Source organism: Aspergillus welwitschiae (genome assembly GCF_003344945.1).
Source record: "Aspergillus welwitschiae strain CBS 139.54b unplaced genomic scaffold BDQ94scaffold_7, whole genome shotgun sequence".
NCBI lineage: Eukaryota > Fungi > Ascomycota > Eurotiomycetes > Eurotiales > Aspergillaceae > Aspergillus > Aspergillus welwitschiae.
The window spans coordinates 930,334-955,637 of NW_020798701.1; the positions used below are offsets into that span (position 1 = coordinate 930,334).

At 47.2% G+C, this 25,304-nt stretch overlaps 7 protein-coding genes and 1 non-coding gene across 8 annotated transcripts; 3 read left to right on the forward strand and 5 right to left on the reverse strand.

The window, feature by feature from the left end:
* Nucleotides 1–162: 162 nt before the first annotated feature.
* On the forward strand, nt 163–4,200 carry BDQ94DRAFT_167979 (CHAT domain-containing protein; the record flags this gene model as incomplete). The annotated part of the gene is made up of 2 exons (XM_026770960.1): nt 163–949; nt 1,004–4,200. The coding sequence occupies 2 exons, from the start codon at nt 163–165 to the stop codon at nt 4,198–4,200; spliced, it is 3,984 nt and encodes a 1,327-aa protein (XP_026629387.1).
* Nucleotides 4,201–4,568: 368 nt separating this feature from the next.
* Nucleotides 4,569–6,677, forward strand: BDQ94DRAFT_185467 (MCT family MFS transporter; the record flags this gene model as incomplete). The annotated part of the gene is made up of 5 exons (XM_026774891.1): nt 4,569–4,591; nt 4,744–4,957; nt 5,169–5,282; nt 5,317–5,480; nt 5,540–6,677. 5 exons carry the CDS (start codon nt 4,569–4,571, stop codon nt 6,672–6,674), a joined length of 1,650 nt encoding a protein of 549 aa, XP_026629388.1.
* A 189-nt stretch (nt 6,678–6,866) lies between these two features.
* Nucleotides 6,867–8,308, reverse strand: BDQ94DRAFT_138947 (uncharacterized protein). Its single transcript, XM_026765333.1, has one exon. It carries the CDS (start codon nt 8,233–8,235, stop codon nt 6,973–6,975), a length of 1,263 nt encoding a protein of 420 aa, XP_026629389.1. The 5' UTR covers nt 8,236–8,308; the 3' UTR covers nt 6,867–6,972.
* A 2,314-nt stretch (nt 8,309–10,622) lies between these two features.
* Nucleotides 10,623–14,048, forward strand: BDQ94DRAFT_157835 (Hsp70 family protein; the record flags this gene model as incomplete). The annotated part of the gene is made up of 14 exons (XM_026768816.1): nt 10,623–10,692; nt 10,754–10,869; nt 11,221–11,236; nt 11,530–11,584; nt 11,886–12,318; nt 12,370–12,468; nt 12,531–12,642; nt 12,709–12,961; nt 13,018–13,141; nt 13,188–13,285; nt 13,335–13,352; nt 13,401–13,593; nt 13,650–13,791; nt 13,849–14,048. The coding sequence occupies 14 exons, from the start codon at nt 10,623–10,625 to the stop codon at nt 14,046–14,048; spliced, it is 1,929 nt and encodes a 642-aa protein (XP_026629390.1).
* A 3,317-nt stretch (nt 14,049–17,365) lies between these two features.
* On the reverse strand, nt 17,366–20,904 carry BDQ94DRAFT_185469 (pyridoxal phosphate-dependent transferase; the record flags this gene model as incomplete). The annotated part of the gene is made up of 10 exons (XM_026774892.1): nt 17,366–17,963; nt 18,025–18,360; nt 18,403–18,644; nt 18,728–19,051; nt 19,102–19,213; nt 19,266–19,751; nt 19,810–19,837; nt 19,890–20,207; nt 20,316–20,685; nt 20,743–20,904. The coding sequence occupies 10 exons, from the start codon at nt 20,902–20,904 to the stop codon at nt 17,366–17,368; spliced, it is 2,976 nt and encodes a 991-aa protein (XP_026629391.1).
* An 828-nt stretch (nt 20,905–21,732) lies between these two features.
* On the reverse strand, nt 21,733–22,510 carry BDQ94DRAFT_138948 (thioredoxin-like protein). Its single transcript, XM_026765334.1, has 2 exons — nt 22,171–22,510; nt 21,733–22,069 (listed from the first exon to the last, which is right to left on the reverse strand). Exons 1-2 carry the CDS (start codon nt 22,452–22,454, stop codon nt 21,904–21,906), a joined length of 450 nt encoding a protein of 149 aa, XP_026629392.1. The 5' UTR covers nt 22,455–22,510; the 3' UTR covers nt 21,733–21,903.
* A 265-nt stretch (nt 22,511–22,775) lies between these two features.
* Nucleotides 22,776–22,849, reverse strand: BDQ94DRAFT_t77. Its single transcript has one exon. It is a non-coding gene; the product is annotated as a tRNA-Val (tRNA).
* A 306-nt stretch (nt 22,850–23,155) lies between these two features.
* On the reverse strand, nt 23,156–24,647 carry BDQ94DRAFT_185470 (putative MFS monocarboxylate transporter; the record flags this gene model as incomplete). Its single annotated transcript, XM_026774893.1, has 2 exons — nt 23,156–24,068; nt 24,134–24,647. The coding sequence occupies 2 exons, from the start codon at nt 24,645–24,647 to the stop codon at nt 23,293–23,295; spliced, it is 1,290 nt and encodes a 429-aa protein (XP_026629393.1). The 3' UTR covers nt 23,156–23,292.
* Nucleotides 24,648–25,304: the final 657 nt, after the last annotated feature.

Sequence of the window (25,304 nt, forward strand, 5' to 3'; positions counted from 1 at the left end):
TAGTGGAGTCAATCTCAGAATGGAGGGACAACCCCACTTGCGACTGATTTTCATATTCAGTTATAGTAGAACAGTTTCCCTACGTACCTCTTGTGTTTAATCATAGTACTATTCTTCTACACCCCACGTCTACAAGATATTCGTACCGCTGTAGTAGCAACAATGGACTTCATCGAGGTCTGTGAAGTGTTCGGTGGATCCATCTTTTCCGACGAGTATCGCGGTAGCTATGAGGAAGCAGACAGGAAGATCAGAGCTCTTGGGGGCAACACTCCCGCAACGATGGATCCAACATGTCAGTACGCCAGGATTCTACTTCTGCGAGCAATATTCCACATGCTCTCCGGAAACTTCCCCAAGGCTCGAGAATGTAATCAGTCTCTTCAAGATTTACAGCACAGAGGGCTAGACGAGAGATGGAAACTACGAAGCAAAATATACAGCTTCTACGGCAATATGTTACAGTATCGGCTCCCTCTCATCCGTTTCGCGATGATTCCTGGTGATCCCTACGAAGGCTTGAAGAAGGATGCCTCCTACCTGAAGAACATGTATCGCCAGGCGCAGCAAGCCGGGATGGCCATATCATCCTGCGGATCAGCGGAAGTAGTTGATATGCTCGAGCAAGCGCTGGTACTAGACTTATGGAATTTCCTTGACTCTTTTCACTTTTCATTTCTTGCACACCCTAATTTCACGCCGTGTGTTACCACAAAATCTCTCCCGCAAGACCATCTGAAGGGCATCAGCTTTGACAATATGCAAGTGCCTTACTTGTCTACCACATTGGCTGAGTCCATGAGTCGAATGGGACCTGTCTTCACGAATACCCTGGAGAGGTGGTCTATCGACATCGAGTTAGCGAGGGGATCGGAAAATGGAGGCAGCAGTCTCAGCCAACTCGGATCCGAGTACGAGAAGGTTAATGACTACGCTGGCCTAGGCCTTTGTAAGATAATAGAGGGCGATTGCATCCTATCTCCCTCGTACACTAATCCCATAGCCATGAACCTGATCTGTGAGATCCGAGAAAGTGGTTGGGCAAATGTGGCTTGGGACGCGTTAGAGGAGACCTTCTCATTGCACAACGATAAGGCTGCTCAGGAGTGCTATTCTCAAGCTCTTTTCTATATGGAAGCTGCAAACGCACCGAGAGGCCAAGCTGCTGTATACTTGCGCAGGGCTTGCCTGAATCATGCAGAAGGCATATCGTCGAAGGCAGGTGCGGACAACGAGCAGTTCCGCCAAGCGGAGAGTGATTTGTTAGCTGCACTTTCGCTTTTCGCGCATGACGACATGAACTCGCAAATTGTTGTTTGTCATCAGATTCTGCTTGGCTGTAGCCGTGGCGCATCTGAATTAGCTATAAGCAAAGCAAAGTACTTGGGAGGCGAATTGCACAAAACGGAAAGCAGCGCAATGTCCCACTTCTTGGGGATCTTGATGCTTCGATTCGCTCACTCACAGTTCTCACGCAATGGGAACGTCGACGTGGCAGCTACCTGTTGTCAATGTGCCATTGCCTACTACGCAGCACTCGACAATCCTCTGGGTTCTCTTTGGGCAGCTGAAGCATATATTACTCTTCTTAAAACGACGCACGACTGGACCTTGGCGGAGGCAAAGATTAGAGAAACCATTAAGCCTGCTGGAATCCTACACGCTGCATTTGCATACATTGATGGCATTCTGAGTCGGGACGCCAACCACCAGCATCTTCAAGTTCCAAGGGCTTCACTTTTGCTCGAATTTGACACGCTAGTCAAATCTGTGTGTTCTATGACCGGAAGGGAAGCTTTGAGGGTAGGGTGGGAAGAAGTTCGCCAGGCCCTTCAGCCGAGAAGACCAGTTAGTACTATGAAATTTTCACCTCTTAGTGCTGAAGCAAGAGCTCATGTGAATGACCCGCTACTTGGTTGTGGTGAATCCGAGCAAGAACACTTCATCCGGACATATGAGACCCGAAATTCCTTTATTACTGCGTATTTTACCTCCATTGACCACAGTTTTGAGGCCATCGGAAGAGGTGACATTGACGCTGCCGAGGCCCAGCTTCAGACATTTATCCACAGCTGTGATTCTCAAAACCAATTGAAGGAAAGAGAAATACTTTCCCACAAAATCCCAGCCTTAGCACAACTAAGTAGGGTGGAAGAAATGCGACAGGAGCTCCCGCGATTTCTATCCGACTGGTTCTCCACGGATATTAGGGCGGATAGCCGCCTATTGTTTAATCTTCGTAACATGCCCAGTGATGTTCGGGAACACGCAATGGGGGTGCGTGCAAATACAGCACACGAAGATATCGCCATGTGTTTTATCGCCCAGGCGTGGGATAAGGGGTCCGTGATACTGAGAAGAATCTCGAAGACCTTACCCGAGTTCACTACGAAGATAAGAACAGAGCCAAAGCCCGATAGCTGGCAATTGCTCACTTTTATTGGCGCTATCTACGAACGAGAAGGGAATTTTGAGAAAGCCCTTGACAGTTTTCTGGGTGCTCTGTATCAGCTTGAGAACTTAAGATATCTAATCCCTAACCCCGACAGCCGGCGCAGGGCCTATTCATCATTACACACCGCGGAATTGTTTTGTGGACTTACGCGAATATCGCTCGCCATGTCATTGCAAAATACTAAACAAAGCCCACAGGAGTGGCGTCTACCGGCGACTACCTGGAGAGACCAGGCCCTTATTTTCATGGAGCAGGGGAGAGCGAGGTCATTACTAGAAATACTACAGGCACAAAAGTCCTCGAGTACCGAAAGCATCCAGAAGTGGATGGACCAGTCATACAGGGCTCGTGTGCTATCTACATTGGTACAGTCACGATGTGATCCCCAGGACGAAGCTGATGTTACCAAGAGGGCTGCTAAGGTAGCCAAGGAGCTTGGTATTCCCGATAATTCATTCGATCCCGTGGAGGAGGCACTCAAAGGCTGGCATGATACAACCGCACAGGTATATAAGAGTACAATGTTTCTACCGGATACGCGTGGACTTCTCGGCTCCATTCCTTCTGGCTCAGCCGTCATTGAAGTGGCTATATGTATGAGCGGCATAATGGTTATGTGCATCTCATCGGAAGGCATTCAATCTGTCCATCAATCCAGCCTCGGAGTTTATCAATTGCGAAGGCTCGTGGTAGCATACCTCGGAAAAATACAAGCCCTCCTAAAAGATCCAGTTGGTGACAAGGCAGCCCAGCTAGCTGCGAGTCTGAGTGATATTGCTGCAATCTTATCTGCGCAATTGATCAAGCCATTTACTGCAACCATACGCAAAAGTAACGCTATTATCTTCGTACCCACATCATACCTTAATGTCTTCCCTCTGAGCGCGCTGATCTTGGATGGGGAGCCTTTGATTCTCAAAAAGCCAGTGTACCAAATCCCTAGTCTATATGTTCTCCGACACCTCTCGCATACAGCGTCAAACATACCGCGAGCTACTGGAGCCTCTGTGTTGGCCGATTGCGGAACTGGTCGGAAACAGTTGCATTACGTTGGTCCGGAGGTGGTCTCTATCTGCAACTCTCTGCGCGTCCTACCTACTGAGAAGAGGAGGTTTTTATCTTCCTTAAATTCTTCCGAGATCATACATATCTCGTCGCATGGTTCGGAGAATTACTCCTCTCCTTGGGAATCTACCGTACTGGGTGACGAGTTCCGCGTTGTTGATATGGCAAAGATAGGCACTAGAGCTTCCCTTGTGGCTTTCAGCTGCTGTCTCAGCGGTAAAGGCCAGATAAGCTCCGGAGATGACCTTGTTGGTTTTTCGCATGCTGTACTTCAGTCCGGCTCGCTGGCATTCATTGGTGGCTTATGGAAGGTTGATGATGCGACAACCATGCTGCTGATGCATTTGTTCTATAAGCAACTTGCGGCACAGCGCAATGATACAAAGGGTGGTGGTACTTGTCTAGCAGTTGCCTGGCATCGGGCTGTGCGAGAGCTTTACCGACTTGACTCTCGGAGTGCAGGTACCATACACGATGAACTGGAGGAAATGTGGAAGGCCACAAGGGGCAAGACAACCAGACCAGAAGGCAATTTCACTAATCTCAAGTACATGATGGATCTGCTCAGGAGTAAGATTGATTCGGGAAAGTTGGATTTCACACTTCCATGTTATTGGGCTCCGTTTTCTCTGGTTGGATATGGAAATGCAGTGGTCCTTGGTCCGTTAGGGCAAAAATAGTATTTGAGACAAAATGGAGTTGGTTTTTTCTCGAGGCCATCCTCAAAGTCCATTCAATACGGAAACCAGCTATGTATCCATCGCGGTGTTCTTGCAAACAGAATGACATCATATCAGCTGTCGGCTCATGATGCAGTCAAAAGATGTCCTTAGTTAGCCACCACAAAGGTTAGCGTCTTTGTCTTCGTCGAACCTCGTCATCTAACAGAGACTTAATACACAAATGCAGAGAACTAACTCCAAACCAACAACACCCAGACATCCCCAATCAGTATTCAAGAAACGGAATGGCTGTGCCCCAATTCATACGTTATTTCACCGAGACCTAATTCAAACATACTGGAGTATATGCCCTCTATTAGAGCCCTATGAAGGACGAACACCAGAATTAGTTAGTCTAGTCCTAGTACCAAATCGAAGCCTTGCCGAGATCAGCCAACAGAAAACACCATTTGTACCCACCTACACGGCGATGGGTCTAATACTCGAATCCTATAGGGCAGTTCGTCAACTTTGAAATTAAAGATCGATAATCGGCGGTAGCGCTGATCAATTAACAAGACGATCTTTAACAACCACCAACCACTGTCCGAGGCACTGCCTGCCAATTCAGTCAGCTCATAGCAGAGCCAATAAAACTGCCGGCTCTGGGGTCATTCTTGACGCTAGTCTCCACCAGCACGACGAGGATGTGATCCTGCCGCCCGCTTCTAACTCGATAACCCTGAAATCGAATATTCGAGATTCACGAAACTATGTGAGTTCTTATGCGGGCGATTGCTCATTGGTAGCTACTTTGTGTCATGCTTTGCGGGTATTGTATTTACTGTAGGACAATGGCAGACCAAAGTCTACCTAGAATGTTATTTTCCAAGCTGACAGCCCATCACGCAATACTATCCAGATTACCAACCAACATGGACTGTAACTGTATTTTCAAGGCCGAAGGACCGACAAACGGCTTCTAGATGACAAATTCACTTGATGAAGGCTTGAGTAGACTTCTATATTTGGCGCTGCCTGCAAGCCTTTTGCTACATCTCTTGATGCATCTTTTTAACATTACCATTGTCGAAATTCATGTCTCTCTCCCATAGCACAGTCATGGACAACAAGCGCAACCCTTCACCAGCGATTCCAATGGACAGTTCCGATTCTTCGAATACAAAAAAGCGGACCCCCACAGAATCTGCGGATACAGTCCCCCCTCCCCCTCCTGATGGCGGCTTGACTGCGTGGTTGCAAGTTGTGGGAGCCTTTTTCCTCTTCTTCAACTCCTGGTAAGTTATGCGGATCTCTTCAAACATAATCCATAACACCAAATAACTCAGTTCCTCAGGGGTATCCTCAACGCCTACGGAGTATTCCAGAGCTACTACCAATCGGACCTGATCCCTACATACTCATCCTCCGCTATCACCTGGATCGGCACCGTGCAAGGTTTCGTCCTGTTTCTGGTTGGAGTGATCGTCGGCCCCATCTTTGACAAAGGCTTTCTGCACAGCTTGATTGCCTTTGGAACCTTCATGGTCGTGTTCGGGCTGATGATGACCTCCCTGTCAACCCAGTACTACCAGCTCTTCCTTGCGCACGGCATCACAGTGGGCATCGGCTGCGCATTTCTCTTTCTACCCAGCATCGCCATCGTCGCCACCTACTTCACCTCACGCCGCGCCGTCGCCACCGGCATTACAGCGTCAGGAGGCAGCATCGGGGCGGTAATATACCCCATAATGTTCCACAAACTGATCAGCCGAGTAGGGTTCGGCTGGACGACACGGATCATCGGCTTCGTAGCGCTAGCTGGACTCTCCGTCTCAATGCTGGTATTAAGGCGGCGCCTACCACCACCAACGAAGAGCAGATCTTTACTGGACGTTGCTGCTCTCAAGGAACCAGCCTTCCTGGTCTTCAGCTTCGGCCTGTTCTTCTGCTTTGTGGGACTCTACTTCCCCTTCTTTTACCTCCAGAGTTACTTTACCTACTACCTGCACAACGACAGCAGCTTAGCATTCTACATTTTCGCAGTCCTGAACGCTACCTCCGTGCTGGGCCGCATCACCCCCGGTCTTATGGCCGACCGTATCGGCGGCTTGAACACTCTGGTGCCTATTAGTATCCTGGCGACCATTTTGGCATTTGTGTGGATCGCCGTGCGCAACGTGGGCGGGGCGGTCGCTTTTACCTGCTTGTACGGCTACGCTTCCGGGGCGATTGTCTCCCTGCCACCGTCTATCTTGACACGCATGTCTCCGAAACTGGGTGTTGTGGGCACGCGCCTGGGCATGATCTTCATGTTTGCTGGTTGCGGGTTCCTGATCGGTACGCCGATTGCTTCGCTTCTGCTGGATCTAGAGGAGGCTTCGTTTTGGAAGGCTCAGCTATTCAGTGGTATGTTTGTCGCTGCTGGGACGATCTGTTTTGTTCTTCTGCGGGTGATGCTGTGGCGGAAGGGCGGGGGCTGGAAGATTTGAGAGGACAGCTGAAGAGGAGCTATGACCGCTAAGTGAAGTTGGCGGTGGTGGAGTGGTACATGCAGCCATCCATCTGTCGAAACGTTACAGCATGGCGGACAATATAGCTATACGTTGCACAACATAGAAACTAATTCACTGACTCGCTGCATCCTTTCTTGTCATAAATTCAGAAAAGTGAACAAGTTAGTAGGTCATCTAGTTTTTGAAATGGACGCCCATCGCATCCCCAGTCCTGCTGGGTCTTTGATAATGAACAAATATATCGAACGCTATTTATTGATTCGTCTGCAAGAATTCAACGGCTTATGTTGCGGCTTAGCCACTCTCTCCACCCCAGGTCGCTCACAATAGATCTCACACGAGCCTCAAGCCACTCAGTATTCCCCCAGAAGCCCCAAGAAGCCTGAAACCTGCACCAGTCCACTAGAGCCGTCTCCCAGTGTCGTACAAAGGTTTCCCATTCGTACCAGCGCTCTCCTTTATCCTGGAGCAACGTCTTATGGTAGTGCTCCAGCAAAGTTCGCTCACCTTCACACATTTCCAATTGCTCTGGTAGCAAGTCTTCCTCATCGTCAGCAAGCATCTTCAACGGAACCGAGCACGTAAAGAGTTTTGCCAGGTCACAGACTCCCAGACCTAACCCGACATATTGAAAGTCAAAGAAAGCTACCTCATCGCCCTTGGTTGTCGTAAAGAGGTTCTCTGACTTGACATCGCCATGGATCAGTGACTCCATCTGCCTTCCACAAGGTGTCAAAAGCAACGCAGCCATCTCAGCCACCGATGGCGCAGACTCATCCGAAGCTTTACATAGGATATCAGACCACTCCGAGTCCGTATCCTCAACAAGCGAAGCGTACTCCTTCCGGCGGGTCGACAGATACGTGTACCCTCCGTTAAGCCATAGCGCGTTCCCTGTCTCCGTGTTTCCCGAATCACGCCTCCTCTTCGCTTCCTCAAGCGGCGGCAGGACGTACCCATCCAGACTCCTGTCATCAGACAACAACCCCCACGACCGACTATGAAACCTTGCCAACCAATTCAGCGCCCCATACACCTGAGCGCGACTCAACACACTTCTCTTCTCACCCGCAACCGGGAATGCAGGCCGCAAATCAACCATAATCGTCGCCATCAAACCACAAAGTTCCTCTGCACCTCGCTTCCCACGCATGCCTCGCGTAGACGCGAGGCAGTTAGCCACAGCGATATCATCTCCTAGTCGCGGGACTACATCACTGTAGAAGTACTGCTCAACCTCGTAGCTGAGCATCTTGCGAAGATGGCCCTCATCCTCCTTTCCCGCTGCTTTGCGAGGCGGTGAGATGAGCTTTAAAATCAGAGAAAAAGTGCTCCCCGCGGTTCTCGATTCCACTCCGCAAAGCTTCCCGAGATGCTCCGCCGCTTCGGCGGTGGTGGCTCGGGCGGTGAGGGCGCAGATGTGCCCGTACCCGGCCCACAGGGTCTGGAGGGTGGTACAGGAGACGAGGTCGAGGGAGTGCCACGACAGCATGATGCGGGCGACCCGCGCGGGGTCATTGGTGAGTGGGGATGACATGATAGGTCCTATCGGCCAAGGTCTATAGACTTTAGGTATATGGTTTTTGAGAGGTAGTTTGGGACAATGTGAGATCTGGGGTGATAAGATCCAAAGAGAGTCTGGAATGTCACTAGCTTTTGATTTCCATGGATGTGAGGCGCTAGGGCGTACCGTACTTGCCACTGCTGCAATATCATTCACGTGAGTATTAGAGTAGTATGAGATATGTTGAGGCAGTATTATTGTAGGCTCTATCACGACGCCGCGCTCAGGCCATTATACTAAATATCTCTTTATACTTATTCTGCTTTGCATTTCTAGATAGTATTATAATATTTATTTTACGATGTTCTTTGCTTCTTTGCTTCTCTGTCTATATAGTTTCTGAATTAATTGAGAGTCTTAACTTCTAGGCCTAGGAATGGAGCCAGGACCTGGAGTTCAGGACCGGACCATGCAGTCTTTAGTCTCTACTTATATTATCCAGGACTATATCATAATTATCCACAGTTATAGACAGTCTTTTTCAAGAAGATTACTCATTGCTGTATAATCTTACTAACTCTTCTCATTCTTAACTGTATATAGAGTGGTTATACCTGACTGTTATATCTTAAACTGATCGTAACTGTAACCTGACAATCATTTTTAAGGTATAGAGGCTCTCTTAATTATATAGCTAAGATTGAATTAGTATTAAGACATCATTCTAATCGTTTATTTTTACAGATCAGGAAGATCAGATATAGTAGATAACTCAAGAATTAGTATAGATTAATTAACAATTGATACAGATCTCTTACAGGACTTAATCATGTATTACATACCTGGGGCCTGGAAGTTGGAAAGGGTCCATCTCTCTCGCATCTACCAAGTAGTAAGTCATTTACATAAACTATTAGTTTTATATGTTCATATAAGAATGTAGATTTATTATTAGGATAATATTGTTTTGCTGGCTGCCATCACCATCAATTTCCTGATATATTTGGAAGAGGAAACGTGCCACAGCTAATAACGCGTCTTGCCCTACTAGAAAAAAGGGATAGGCTAAGCGCAGCCTCGTCCTATATTCAGGGATTGCTACCTCAATTTGTTATATAACACTAACCTGCCATTTCAAGGCCATTTCTGCGGGAAGCTTATTAAAACGGACCAAGAAGTATATCATTCTTGCGCAGTAAAAGAACACCATCTGCGTTCTCCTCACATGGTCCAGGGCCCTTGAGGACTCCCCCAAAGATTATAATAGCCGATGTCTCAAGTCCCTTGCCACCTTCAGAGCCCACAACCTCTGTCTCGTCTGTAGTCAGGCTCCCTGGATCCTTTGCCTGCAGCCACGTATAATCGACTTTGCTTTGACGAAGCAGAAAGGCAAGGCGATATGCTTGTTTACATATGTCAGCCATTGCAGCTTGAATCTCTTGATAGCGGGTATCAGGATTGTCTTCATTTCGCCATTCATCTTGAAAGATTTCAGAAGAGATATTGCCGCACATTTCGTTCAGGGCTGTACAGGCATATTTGAGTTCAGGATCGTGTAGCTGTGCGAGTTTCAGAGTTGAAGCTCGCCACTTGCGAATGTCTGCAGCAGGAACTAGGGATAAGCGTTAAGGTTGGATGATCTTACTAGTGAAAGAGATATTTTGGGATGTTTAGGCAATAACTTACCATTGCCACCATGAAACAGTTCCTCTTCAAGATGTCCCAGGCAGGAGTCCCATTCTGCAGTAAACCCGAATAGCGAAACATTGGGAAGGAACAGATGACTGTATAACCGGTCTGCGATTGTCGCCGTCAACCACAGATTTTTATTAGCAAGAGAAAGCCTCTGGTATGCCCCATCTCTTAGCTCACATCCGCGGCAGTATTTTCCTACGAACTGCCGGATACGGAAGAATAGCTGATCAAATGACAAGACCACATCATCATCTAGAGGGCCGGGAGATTCCAACCCGCTGTCAATTATGATCTTATGGAGGGCTTTGACTTGCCCCTCACTTTCCCTTAGACTGCCAGCTAAACCCTGGATCTTCTCCTCGAGATGTTGCTTCTCGTCGCTTAATTTCAAGTTGGCAGCTTGGAATCCCCGTATTTGTGTCTCAAGTTCCTGCAACGTTCGATGTAGGCTGTTTCCATCCTCGCTGGTAGTGTGTAGCTCAGGGGCTACCTTCTCCAGGATTGTGTTAACTTTTGTGCGGCGCTACCCGCCCCGCTGAAAACTTACATTGACCTTCCTGGGTTTTATTGAAGTTATTTTGTTCTATTTCAGGGGTCAGTTATAATGAAAGCTCAAATATCTGTCACTTACCATAGCAACGTCGAGAGAGTCCTTGCTTAAAAACCTCACTGGATTCGCACGCCACTGGATAATATGTACGGTACCGACAGGTAGAGGAAAGAATATGTGCTCTTGTGATTTGGCTTCAGAACATACTCACGCATCAGTCGACCATTCATATAGGCTTTTTTTAGGTATATAAAGAATCCATGTCAATTCAAATTAAAGCTGTCATGTGAAAGTAAACCCAAATAGAGGACCTGATCATGAAGGTCCTACGCCAGGTGGGCCATTCCGCAAACGGAGGCAGTTCTACGCTTGATCATCAGACAAGATTCATAGTTCGCTTACCGTCAATATTATTGTTCGAGGTATGTTCAGAGCCCAGAACATAGGTAACCCACGCAGTCAAGCCCAGGTGAAGTTTAACCTTGTTATCCGAGCAGTATACATCTCGTGTTCGGGCCATAAAGCGCGGATGGACTGATTATAGGGAAACTGAAAAGTTTTATGGACCAGAATAAATACGGACCATCAAGAATCTGAGTTAATAGGTTTTATATAGACTTTTCCCGTGTGCTATGGTTCAAGTGGGGTCTGGACCCGAATACGGGATAAGGTTCAGGATGGCAGACCTAAACCCAACTAGCTCCGAGATACGACTCAATATAATCATCGGGATTCTGATTATTAGGTCCGTACTAAATAATATCACCTGATAGCTCAGACTTCAGCAAGGTGAGTTTGTATGTTGTCATTGATCAGTCTCCCAACACTATTGGTCGTAAAGTCATAACCACGTTCGGTGCCAAACTACAGAATGGATATTTTAGATCTAGAACACTCCTCTCGATCATTTGACGCAAAACCTACAATTGTGATGATCGTGACTGTTCGTATAATCCCACCTAGTAGCATAGTGGCGTCTTCTTGGCTGGGAAGGAAGTTCTTGCAACGTCTATTTTCGATCTCGAGTATGACGGGTCCATATGGAAAAATCTGATAAATCCGTGAGCAATGACATCGACTAGGCGTCAGTCCTCGCTCTCATCTTCCATCCATTTTCGCAAACCTCCAGAGTGACAGGTAAGCTATCTGCAATGCACAACACACTAGTAGAGTCCTAAAATATGGGTTTCTGCCTTAACTGATATATCATCATCAGGATTCCCTCGCAAAATTGCACCGCCTTCACAAGGCAGAGCGCAGAAGATCGTAACTCAGAGCATTCAGAACAGCACCAAAGTATCCACCATGGGTGAAAACAAATCTGGCCCTGCCTACAACGACAGATCCACTCGAATAATAATTGGACTGGATTTTGGAACAACCTACAGTGGGCAAGTCTCCTGACACTAATGTCTTTTCTATACTCTAACTCTCATAGTGTTGCCTGGGCGCTCAGTGACGCGCCCGGCCAGGTCCAATGTGTCGTAGATTGGCCTGGATCAAAGGGTAAAACATACATGAAGACGCCCACTGTACTGAAATATGATGATACTGGTAGATTCAAATGGGGCTACGAGCTAGACACTTGCCTGGAGGAGAAAATTATGGGGATTAAGTTGCTCCTCGACCCGGACCATCAGAGACCTCTTTTCGATACCAAGGGTGCTACTGCAACTCAAAGCGAACTTCAAAAGCTGGGAAAACCGCTTCAAGAGGTTTTATCGGACTACATATCCGCCATATACCAACACTCTCTGGCCGCTATTTCAGCGAAGTTCCCAAAAGGCTACATATTGACTTCGATAGAGAAGCAGTTGGTGTTGTCTGTCCCAGCTGTCTGGTCTGACAAGGCCAAAGATATCACTCTCCGGGTACCTCATCTTTCAGTATATGCCAGTCTTTGAACACTGACTGTAGGATAGGCTGCTCGCAATGCGGGTCTCAATCCCATTGAGCTCATAAAGGAACCGGAGGCTGCTGCCTTATTCACCCTGAATTATATGAACCAGCGAGGACTAGATGTAGGGAGTCTATACCAATGCCCAATTCCGTGTCAGTTTTCTGACGTCTGCTACTATTCTAGAAAGGTGACGCCATCACTATTTGTGATGCAGGTGGCGGCACGGTTGATCTTGTTTCATACGAGATTCTAAACATCAATCCCCTGGAGTTGAAGGAAGTGGCCAGCCCAACAGGTATAGTGCAATCTGTGATCATTAGGAAAGTGCCTAAAGGAGACGATTCTCTGACCTAATCAAAAGGTGGTATTGCGGGCTCCCTGATCATCAATAACAGATTCGAAGAGTGGGTTAAAAGTAAGGTTGGGGAACGCAAGTATATCGACCTGAAACAAACAAACGGATATCGCAAGGCAATGAATGATTTCAATGATACTGTCAAACCTGGCTTCCATTCAAAGGATGATCCGGAGCAGCACATTTGCTTTCCGCTGGCGGACTTCAAACCAGACCCCAGCGACAAGTCCATTCGAGGAGACACACTTATTTTGTCAGGGTAAGGAATGTCTAAACCAAGCTACTCAATTATCTGTCCATGCTGATGAATCATAGCAATGACCTGTACCGTATCTTCGAGCCAGTATATAGTGAGGTGAAGAGGCTCGTAAACGAGCAAATACAAGCCGTCAAACTCAGGCGCTTACAAGATCAACACCCGAAAGGAAAAGACATCAAAGTATGTTTGCCTCAAACATATCTGTGATTACTGCTGATGTCTGAAGGCCATATTCCTTGTTGGAGGGCTTGGATCAAATACATGTATCAAAGAGTTGCTTACCACAACCTATCCTGATATTCAAGTTATTCAACCGAATGACGCGTAAGTTCCATCTTCCAGACTTACAGGCTATGCACTCACATGATCCTAGATGGGCGGCAATTGCCAAGTATGTAACCTTCTCGGAATACTTTTATGTGAGACTAATACGCCGTAGAGGGGCCGTGATGAGCAAGCTTCCACAAGGACCTCAAAATAAACCACCTGATGTGGTGACCACAGCCGAGAAGAGCTATGGCGTTTCAGCCGCCATGATATACGATGAAGTGCGTGATGAAGGTCGGGAGAAAATGTGGGATCAATGGGAAGAGAAGGACAGGTGCGCGGTTATGAATTGGTATATCTACAAGGTAAGCAGTTAGGTAATAAGATATTTTTATTTATCTCAAAACTAACCACAAAAAAGTATGATAACTTGAGGCGCGATCGGAAGTTGGAGTTTCCGTTCTATCATCAATTACCGGCTAATCCACGACCGGCTGACTTTTCCGCCTCGTATGAACTGCTGATGTGTGATAATGAGCATCCGCCTGTTCATCCGGATCCTAGTAGGTTACTGGCAGCCCCTACTGAATCATGAGTGATCTAATGATATTTTCCTCTAGCTGTCAGTGCAAACTGCACACTTGATGTTGACCTAAGTTCGGTGCCGAAGAACATGTTTATTGCACAAACGCGCCAGTCTGATAAGGTGCAGTACCAGGTACTGAATTTCAGACTTCTTATCAAAGTCGAGAGCGCGAGATTAGTGTTTACATTCGAGTGTGGTGGCAAGGAATACTCCTCAGTTTACCCAAAGTACTAAAAGTGATCAGTGGTGCTGGAAACTCTTTGAAGCTTCTTGTAATTAATAGCAGATGTTTTGTCCCTTGATCCCCCATAGGTACTGCTACTTCAATTTAAACTGTATATCTTGCCATAGTACTACTGAATCACCGAACTAGTCAGGTGCTCTGGTCCTTTTGTAAAGTATGATTTGAGTTCCAGCATCGGGCATGATCATAGTCATCCAGCTCTATTAGCGACAGCACATGGTAATATGCTTCTCCCAATGTAGAGTGGAAGGAAGGTCGTACATCTCAATTAATGAGCACCGCTAACTGAAACTAACAATTTTAATTATACAGAACATAGCATAGAAGTAATGGAGGGAACTTATTTTTAAGGCCTAAATACCAAGGAGGTACAGTCTGGCTTACTTTTGCCTCTTACCAAAACCCCCCGTCATTTCTCCTTTGGATAAAAAATTAGTGATAATAAACATGACTACATGCTATAGCAATGAACTTCAGTAGCACCACTTCGGTGCCAAGTTGCGAGGAGGATCCCACACTATGTTAACCAAAGTGAATAATTGCCCATAAGTATCAGGTGGTCTGTACCAACCTTTCCACATCTATGCTGCACATCTTTGGCTGACTTTATCATGTATGGAATGCAGCCCAGACCCACACAAATACATACCAGAAGAGCCCACATGCTATGGCCAGATTTAGTTCCAGTAGCAATTGAATGAAGGGACCGGAATCCATTGTGACGTACTGAGTTGTGTTTCCAACTTCATAGCTAATATTAGTCATCGTTCGATGACTGCAGTTTGGGCAGTCTACCTGTGCTGCCGCACGATTCAGACACGAAAGAGGTGTAGCAATACCACGATTAGTTGACATAGGAGTTTGGCTCGGACCTATGGGTTTTGCTGATAATGTTGAAGAATAGGAAGTTGGGGGCCAGAGTCCGTCTTCTTCTGGACGAGGAGAGTGTAGACATTGATCATGCTCTGTACTCTGGCCTGGGTGCTCCGCACCAGGGTACCCCTCAAAACGAGTCGCATATTGCCCCGATTCTGGACGATAATTTTCGTTCTGGATCTGCAAAGACGCATGACGATTTTCGCGCCATTGTGCACTCGGCTTCTCCACTGAGGAACTTTCGGCATTGTACTGTATTTGGCCAGCAGACTGTGGAAACTTAGCTGTCATCGTCCCCCGATATTGCAGGAGCTCTTCTTGATTGGCACAAGGCACGCTCGTATTGCGCCCTATGAAAATTAGAATACAAAGAATGCCAATCGACTTTCCAAAATAACAGCATTTCCAACGCCAGACGTGTTTATTTAACGTGGAAATTCGCTTTCAACATAGAGACAGCATTTTCAATGCAAAAGAATTAATTTACCTGCTCTCTGGAGATTGTCCTGTTGCTCTACCTTACCGGAGTTAGGAAGCATTGGCATAATGAAGCACTTTTGGCAGAGGATGATGCAGTAATAATGAGAGGTAGGTCTTCAGCAGTTCACGTTATGAGATAGTGGCCATCCACGGAGACCTGATTTAAATGCGATTTCACATGGGTGTATCCATGGTACTTTGGTATGACATTGCCTTGAGGCATATGACACTCTCTGTAGCCTAGAAGATGGACGGTGGGGGAAGGGGGGTTTGGTTGGTCAGTACTGCAATTCACGAGATAATAGCGGCCCACGAAACCTCAAGTTGCTTTTTGATGTAGGTAGGAGTGGTGAATCGCCGGTTGGGTGAGCCACACAATGGTTGCAGTCTGCCTTTGAACCTATTTGTGATAGCGTCCATGGGCCTTGGGGGACGATTGGTCCGTGGTTTGAAGAAAGCGTAAAACTAAGTATAACCCAATTTTTCGAACCTCGATTCGCAGAGTTAAAATTGGCGTACAGTGGTAACACAGATATCTTATTTCCCCCTTTTCTTTTATTTTATTTTTTTTTATTTTTTTTTTTATTTTTTCCCTTGCTTCGGGGATGTTGCGTCATGCCAAGGCCTTCATGGAGCCATAGCACCTGATAGTTGTGACACCCTGTCTGGCGCTGGTGTTGCTAACAGTCATGTGGAAGAGTTTGGGTGGAACTGTTTGCCGGACGTCATTAACTTCGTACAGGGAACTCGTTGCCCCAGGACTGAAGAGACTGGCTCCGCAGACCACCCGTCTAATTATTGTGTACCGCCATCACGGGCTCTTTCAAAGTCAAAATTTCATTTGAGAATTCAAAGCTACTTTTAAGGACAACCAGTCTGCTGTGTGTGGCTCCATGCTACTGTAACATGCTTGGTGACCAGACCATCAAGGAACAATACATGCGGCATTGCTGGCGAATCAAATACAAAAAATAAAATAGTAGATCAAATGTCCGAAGACATAGGTTAGATGCCTAGATTGACCATCATCATTTGCCAACATTTTCAATACTTGATCGCTTGCCCGGGGACATCTGGAACCGCATCTGGTTCTTAACTGGCCTAATTGTTATATGGACCGTCGAATTCGAAGTGAGAACGGAATCTGGACTATGTCGTAGCGGACGGAGACAGACCTGGTTATGTTACGGATAGTGCGATAGCAAGCACTTGAAATATTATCAATCAGTTGCTCCAGGTTAGACTGAGCACTGCTTGTCTTCCTGGGCCTACGACGTTCGTTTTCTTCGGGCGGTTTCCTCATATGCCCAATGTCTACAGGCCAGCTGGTTACAACAGCCACCAATCTCTCGTCGACCTCTCCCCCTCTCGGAACCTTGTTTGGCTACTGGACTGGCAGTCCTTCGAGGCCCAGACCGAAGTCTAGTGCGCCGAGCGTATGGGAGCGACCACTTAAAATACCATGTCGTCCAGAGATACCTGGTTTGCGCGGGGGAACAATCGAAGACAGAATTTAGGAAGGATATCGCCGCAGCCTCGACTCATCTAAATGCGTGGCAAACATGAAGGGAAGTATCTATGTATGTCAAGAGACGTGGGTTATGTACTGATCAGCCCGGTACTAGTAATACAGCTGAGCGGAAGTGTGGTTATCTGGCTTAAGTTCTACCACAGACGCGGAAGGTAGCTGAAACATTCTTGATCCACTTGACACAAGATTATTGTGTGGCATTGATATTTGACTATAATGTACTAGGATATATAAGCCACGAGCTGATTCTCATGCAACTCAAAATGGTGTTCCCTCTTTCGTAGTGATAAAGCTCTGATTTGGCGCCCTTCAGGTGCCTGTGGACATTCTTGTCTATCTATATCATAGACGCGAACAGGACAATAACAGAAGTCTAAGCTTCTTCAGAGGCACAGAGAATCAAAAGAAAGACTCGGCGCATCAATTAGGTAACCCCTTTTCTCGCACAGTCAACTCAACCGGCCAGTTCGTGTTCAATACGCTTCCAATCGCATCAAACTCTTGCTGCCAGCCGCTAGGGTCAGGAGGCACCGACCCATTAGGGTCATAGTTGACAGTCTCTGCATCCACCTGCACTTCACTACCCAAGCTCATGGTACCTTCAGCAATGGCCGTACCAAGGTTACAAAGCAATCCTGGGCCCTCCGCCCACGCCATATTCGGATCCTCCCACACCTTCACACGCAGGTCGGTTGAGTGTTTGCGAAAAAGGAATCCTTCAGGCAGGGGTTCATGAATTGGCTGCATGGCTGCTTCGGGGTAATCTGTTAAGCCCAGAATAAGCCCCTGGCCTAGCTTGTCTTTGATCTTGTCTTTTGTTGCTTGATCGAAGTGTACATTGTCCGCCGTGAGCGACGCGTTGGGGGCTCGGAGCATCATATGGCTGATGTGAGCTTGATTTTCTGTGCCGTATAGGTAGAAAGGTGTGAAGCTTTGGGGGTAATCATGATCGCGATGCTGTAAATTGAGAGGTCGGCTCTTTACAAGTCTCTTCAATGTCACACCGGTGTACAATCTCCTACAGATTGCTCGGGTTAATCTTTTCAATCTTTTACATACTTTCAGATAGGTAGACTTACCTGTGACCATCCGCGTATATATGTCCCAGGAAGAACAATCGACGATCCAGGCGGTCCGAAGAATCATGGAAGTGGGGGTAATGGGAGAGAGTTTCTTCTTCTGGGATCTCCGGTTCTGCTTCGCCTAGAGTGTGATCTTCAGCTTCACCCTTATTTTCTTTCTTATCTTGTTCTGTTGTCGGTGAACCTGAACTTTTCCATGCTAACATCTTTATTTTTTTCTCGAGATTAATGTTGTGATGTGACTCCAACGTTATCTGCTTGTACTTCCCGCTTCTTTTCAAGCTCACGTAATCGTCCTTGTGCCATATATCGGCAGCCACGATGACTTGTTCTCTTTTGGTCGCTTCATGGAACGAATGCTGGTAAACTTAAAACACCTCGTCGGTACCCTGCATCAGGAATGAGGCCTGCTGCCGGCCACGTTTGTTGCGTTCGCGACTGACGATCACCTCCTGCATCACCACTTTCTTAAACTCTCGCATCAACTCATCGATGAATTTCATATCCGTGGGGAAGGGGCTCATGACGACGTTTCGCAATACAAATAGGCTCTCCGGCATTTTCTTCACCCCTAGTCGGTGCATAAATTCTTGTGCGCATTCGCCGTACAACTCATGCTGGAATTCCGTCGAGGTCAAGTATAGCGGTCGCGTGGTTGGATTACTGTCTGAAGAGTTAACGGAAAATCTGTGTCGACAACCCTCTTCATGAGATTGTTTGCTTCTTCTAGGTCCTCGTTTAGGCGTCCATGCTCATCGAACCAGTTAAGAGCAAAGGCGTTGATGTTCAAGTCCGATCCCAACTCGCGGAGCAATTCCATCAGCTTTCCATCCTCGTCCGCTGCAGCAATATCGTCATTTGACTTTCTTAGGATCTTCTCTCGAATGAGATCTCTTTCCTTTCTGGCTTCTGTAGAGAAGTAGCCATTTCCGTTTTCTCCGGGTGGTCGATTCAGTGGGACACAGATGAACATTCTATCGGGTGTGTCATTTTCGTCTCCGATCGCGGCCCAATACGCTGATAGCTAGATATAGCTGTTAGCTGGTGCTCCTGTTCTCAGGCCTTATTGCTTACTCTAGCACTAGTAAACGCCGCCTCTCCAAGAAGCGACCCTCCATAGCCATACTGGTCAAGTCCGATAGTCTTGTTTGAGAGCCACGTTGACATGGCTGCGGCTCCTGGCTTACTGTGCGAACATTAGTCTCATAGGAGGTTGGAGCGACTCAGTGCTGCAAAACTTGACCCATCTTCCCTCAACGCCAAAGATTCCTATACTCGAGTCTACATTTCCTTGAGATAAGTAAGGGCTGGTCCAAGTCACCAGAAACCTCATTCGACCGTCCCGGTAGACCAAGCTGCCCGCTGGATATGGTACATAACCAGCTTTGTGAGGGCCCACTGTAATAGAGTCCACATATTTAAGAGCTCTGAGATCTTCTGCCGTCCTCTGCTTCAGTGTCAAAGATGGAACAAAACCTTTGGATGTCGTTTGTCTCTTGAGGTTTTCTGCCTGTTGCTCTAGCTCTTTACCTCTCGGTAGCATGGTGGCGAAATATCCACCCCATGCCGCATCGGCGTGGAGCAAAAATGACATTCCCATCTTTTTGAAATCATCTCGCATTTTCACGATCTCCTTCAGGTTGTCCACGGCACCCTCTTCTGTTGATCCCATGATAGCAACAACCCCATACACGGGTCGTTTTTCATCGAGACAGGTTTTGAAGCTCCTTTCTCAGTTCTTCGATGTCGAGTCTCGCCTCTAAGTCAACTTTGATTCCATACATGAAGTCGGAGCCGAGACCAGCGATTGCTATTCCATTCATAGTGAGCTCTAGTACAACTGTGAATGTGGCCACACTTACCGGCACCCTTGGGCCAGGAGTAATGGCGAGTCTTTCCTACCATATACCTGAATGGAAACTTCACGTCGTTGATAACATCTGTCTCCAGAAATTCCTCTTCCAGCTCGCTCTTACTAATGTTTTGGATATTGTAATCCACCATTACCTTATCTAAGAAATCATTGGAGATATTATGGTGATTGTATAGACGCTGAGGGATGCCAAGTACAGTGTCTGGCCGAAGGTTCAACAGTTCCCATGCGGTCATTTCATCGAAAACCTTGGATTCACCTTGGCAGTTCTCGATCGTGAACTTGCCCGCCAGGAACTGCAGCTTTCCTTTTTTATAGCAAGGTAGAGTGATAGTGGGTAGTATTTCAGATTTCGGGCTAGTAAGTCCTTCAATAAGCTTCTATCACAACATTTGCATGGGCCGCATATACTTACCCACCCAGATAGACTCCAGATTGGCGATTGTCCCATCAGCAGTTATGTGGCCCCATCCCCGAGGCGAAGCATTGGGGTCAACATCGTACCCAAACATTTCGCAAAGCTGCTCTCCGGCTTTGATTTCCGCGTAGGTCGTGAAGGGACTTGCTTCCAGAGTAACATTGTTCGGGTTGTAAAGCATAGTCATGAAATATCCCAGCAGAGCTGGCATGGTCATGTCGGTGCACATATGCCCTTCATATCTTGGAGACCAGAATGGAATTGACTGCTGTCCCATCAGGTGGGCAATCTTCTTCACTACCTCACTGAAGTTCTTCACGATCAACTTGTATAGGTCCTTGTTTTTGACATCGTCTGGTATGAACGGCTTTTGCGGATTAGGTTCTCAATTGACAAGCCGTGTGGCTCATGCTTAGCTACTTACCTTATCATTGGGAAAGTAAGCTAGTCTTGCATCTTTCAGTTCTTCAAGAATGGTTTCGATATTCTCCTGAAAGTATTGAAGGTTTCCCGCCTTAGGTCCGATGAAATAAGAACTGATAATCTGGTGAGTGCGCTCACGCTGCTCAGGAATACCGGCCGACATGGTTGGTAAAAAAATCCAAGGTATAGCAAATCAATCTAGACAGCTTTCTCCATGAACACAATCCAGAACGCCTCGTGGGAAGCCTTCGCCTTTCCCTCTCACTGTTTTTTAATACCGAACAAACATATTCGAGTGCTAGTGTCTCATAAGGTGGCAATCAAGCACGGAAGGAAGTTGAGGGTGAATGTAACATTGCCAACCAGAACCTGTTAGATGGCGGAGAATATCCACACCGAAATGTCACGCAGTGCACTCACATCGTCATCTACGAAGACAACAACATTCATGGCCTGTCCAAGCCAGTTGAATCACACTCCCTGTATTAAGCTGTCTTCAGCATCATGCTTATTAAAGATCTTTCTCCCTGAACCTTGCACCCCTTGTTCCGACCGTCTGACCCCAAACTACCCCTTAGCTACATCCTTTAATTCAGCCGCCGCCGAAGTTCCTGGCGCGTGCGCATGTAACCTTAATCCCGTATCTTAACTGGATTAAGGTTGCGGTCCTTTCCTTAGACAGGAGTGGCTCAAATACCCTACGTCAAATCATCCTATGGTACCGTGGAACATGCCCAGATGAGGTAATCGTGCAGCAGGTTCAAATGGCTATTTATTTACTAGTAGTTATAGCTTGGTCCTCTGTAATCAAGTCCTGATGTTGGCTTTGTTCAGGTCGATCTTGCTGCGAATCACCTATGTGATCGCCGCGGGGCGCATCAACTCTCCCCTTCAGAAAACGATGCCTGACTCAATATTCATGAACCCGCCAAAAGAAAAATCCTTTACGTTACCGCTTAAACCCCATTCTATCAGCATATCATATCAACTAATCACTTCTGGTCAGATATCCGAATACATCTGTCCTTACGCAACTTCATGCATGACACGTGACATGCAATCGCACTCTCACCGCTACCCAGACACAAGCACATCAATGCATTAAATAGTTCATCGCAGTCAAAAGAGTTCATATCATCATACTAGAATACATGCGAACCCCTCACCTCGAACTAATAAACTGCTTCAGCTTCTCCTGATCGAGAATCTCGCCCTCAACAAGCCTTCCCGTCTCCACAACCTCCCCATTAACAGACTCATACCGCACCAGCGCAGGAATGTTGTTCACATTCCATCTAGTCCGGTAGGCATTTTGTGGGTCTTTCCATCTACAATACCCCAGGAAAGTAAGGCAAATCAGGTTAGCAAGAACGGACGCATAGAAACTTAAACGGATAAATAGTAGATAAATAGATAGGGTATATCTTACTCAGGCTTCTGTCCTACTTCAACAACCCCAACTTGCGGACCTTGCTCGCTGGAGAACGCTTCTTCAATTTTAGGCCATGCGGCACGGACATCCGGACACCACGCTTGTCCGGTAGCCGGGTCTGCGGACGAGATAAAGGCGAGGAACAGTTTCTTGTCGGTGGGGACCTCGAGGAGGTTCGCCGACGTGGGGAGCTGGAAGTTGGAGATGAGTGGCATTTTTCTGGTCTTTGCCGGTTTGAATATCTGGCTGTAGATGCGGAGTAATGATGAGGGGATGGGCATTTCAGCTGTGCCTGCCTGATCTTACTAAAAATAAAAACTGTCATTTTTCTCTGCTGGGTGGGCGGTGAGAGGTATTTGGTGGGGGTTCTGCCGGGTGTTTGTATAGTAAAGAAGATGGTGCAATTCAGGTGTCTCGTTGCGCATTCCATGCTGGAGGTAGATGAAATACCTAGCGATGCCAATAGCACAGTCCCCAGTAGTTGTTGAAGTAAAATAAAAATGGAACAAAGACGAAAAAAAATTAGGTGAGGGTCGATACAGAAATGACTCTCGACCAGCTCCGGCTCGGCGCGGGATGTAAAGTTTTGGAGCAAAAAAGAATGACCAGACTGGGGCTCGATCCCAGGACCTTATCGGTGTTAACGATACGTGATAACCAACTACACCATCCGGCCATGCTTGTTGAATTTTCTGTCAATTTTAGCTTTAAGAAGCTAATATTTCTTGCTTCGTCGAAAGCATTCATGAGGTATAGGAAAGTCAAATACGTCTGATTAAGTTGTATAGAACCCCAGATTATGAATCCTGTGAGCCCAAAAAGAATCTATAATGCATCTAATGCACTTGCTTCTATGAACTGTATCATAATGGTCATGACAAATAATTCTTCTAGTCCCTTTCCACAATTTCCACTGGCCCCCGTAGGGAATATATATAGGCTCGCTTAGCGGCACTCGGGCAGGTATTTTTGACCGGCAGCGAAAAACTGTTTCTACCATGTTACCACTCAGAACCCCGGTTTGAACCAGATGCTAAGGCGGATCTGAACCCAGAGTAGAAGTGATTATATACACACCCCATAAGCCGTCCCTTAGTTCCGCCAGCCACGGAAACCGAACTAGACAACGTGTTGGGCGTGATTATACCTCCAAATCGCCCTCATGGGCACTAGCAATGCTGTCGCTGCCAAAGCCATCACCATTGCACTAAACAATTGCATACCCAAGAATCCATTGCTTCCGCCGTACCCCTCGAGAGCACCACCAATAGGCGCACCAATCAACGCACCCAAACTAACAGCAAACCACTGCATGCCCATACGCGTCCCAATGACCGATGGGGTAGGCGAAATGACCGGATGAGCCATCAATACCGGAGTAACGGCGATAAAGCTGCCGGTGAAAATCCCGAGGAAGACAGAAATGACAATGCATCCGGCGACTGTGTGAACGCCTATCCAGCCGAAGAGGATGACTGCAGAACCAGCCATGCTAGTATACAATACCTTACTCGGGCCGAAACGAGAAACCAGCAGAGGGCAGCCTATACGGCTGATACTGGAGCTCGCATTGAATATCGAAACTATATAGACGCTCAGGTCTGCTGAAGTGTGCAGTGTAGACTGGGCAAAGGAAGGTAGGAGGAATAGCGGGACGAAGTAGGACACAAAGAAGAGAAAGTTGACAAATGCGTAGGCATTGAAGCTCCACTCCTTTAATGCATGCCAGTGGATGAGCCGGCGTGGTGGACTGGGTTTTGGATTGGTCGTGGCTATCAGCAGCGGGACGGCGACACCGGAGCAGGCTATCTGGATAAAGGCCAAGGTGCGTGCTGTCCAGGGAAACCCGATCAGTGGCTGCAGCCGGATAAAAAGAATTGGAAAGACGGTTCCACCTGGGTACAAGTGTGGTGAGTGAGAGTGCATAGGCAGCGGGTATTTGCCGATCAGGACAACGCACCAATGCTGGCCCCAGATGACAATAGGCCGACGGCAATGCTGCGGCGTGTGGTGAAAAGGGTGGAAGCCAGTGACAGGGCGGGTACGTAGATCAAGCCACAGCCTATGCCGCTACAAACACCCTGTGATAAGAACACTTGATAATACTCTGTAGATAAGCTCAGCATCATGAACCCAATGACGTTCAGCAAACAGCCGACAGTCATTAGCGCGTGCAGATATCCCTGATCAAACAGTGGCCCGGCAAGAACACCCGTGGAGATCATGAAGAACCCTTGGATGGTGCCTATCCAGGCGATGCGTGATGGGGAACTGGAGCGCAACAAGTCAGACTCATAATACGCCTGGAAGGCCCCAAACGCAGACGAGTATCCATAGGTAGTGGCGAAGAGTAGAAAGGAGGCAAAGACAGCAGACCAGCCAGCGACCCCTCCATTTGGCGGAGCTGGAGCAGCAGCAACAGTATCATGCTGGTATTGCTGGGGACTGGAACGTCCAGACTCCTTCGATTCCATTGCAAAGAAAGTAAAATAGAACTTTCGATCCCATATACAGAAGTTTTGTTGTGAGCCAAAAAGTTTATGTTAGGTGACAAGATATGCGATGAGAGGAGACGGTGAATAGAAGAACCACAAGCTCTGTCCCTAACTTGCGACTAATCATTAATCATCCGTAGAGGCAAATATGTAATAATTTGAGAAAGCAAATATAGTCGTCATGATGTGGTTACACATGATAGTATTCCTCAGCTTCTCCGATCAATAGTTCTGCAGCTACCGACAGCTATAGACCTATCGAAGCCGAGCTCCATTGACGGTCAGCCAATAGAAATCCACCATGAGTACAGTGGAATCTGAAATCGATCGCGCAGATCATATGCAAGGCAGATCATCTGATGAATTGGCTATGATCTGCGCGCAGCAATTATGACTGATTGGAGCAGCGGTGAAGATCGTGCTGAAGAGTGCAGGTAGGTATGCAGGATAGCTGTTCAAGCAGGCTTAGTGGTGTGGCAATCGGGCCCGATAAAATGAATCAAGGTAGACTTGCAGCAAAGTTTCCTGCATTCAAATGCTATCTTTCTGAGGCTGGTGAAACTTTAAAGAAGGAGCACTGAGCTGAAGGAACTTAATGTATGCATATCTAGCCGGAAGGACACGTGGTGAAAAAAG

Excerpts from the sequence above, each read along its gene's own strand:
- BDQ94DRAFT_138947 (XM_026765333.1), bottom strand. The coding sequence starts at position 8,235 with ATGTCATCCCCACTCACCAATGACCCCGCGCGGGTCGCCCGCATCATG.
- BDQ94DRAFT_138948 (XM_026765334.1), bottom strand. The coding sequence starts at position 22,454 with ATGCCCATCCCCTCATCATTACTCCGCATCTACAGCCAGATATTCAAA. Across the intron at positions 22,070-22,170 it reads GAAGTAGGACAGAAGCCTGA|ATGGAAAGACCCACAAAATG; the intron begins GTAAGATATACC and ends GGGGTATTGTAG.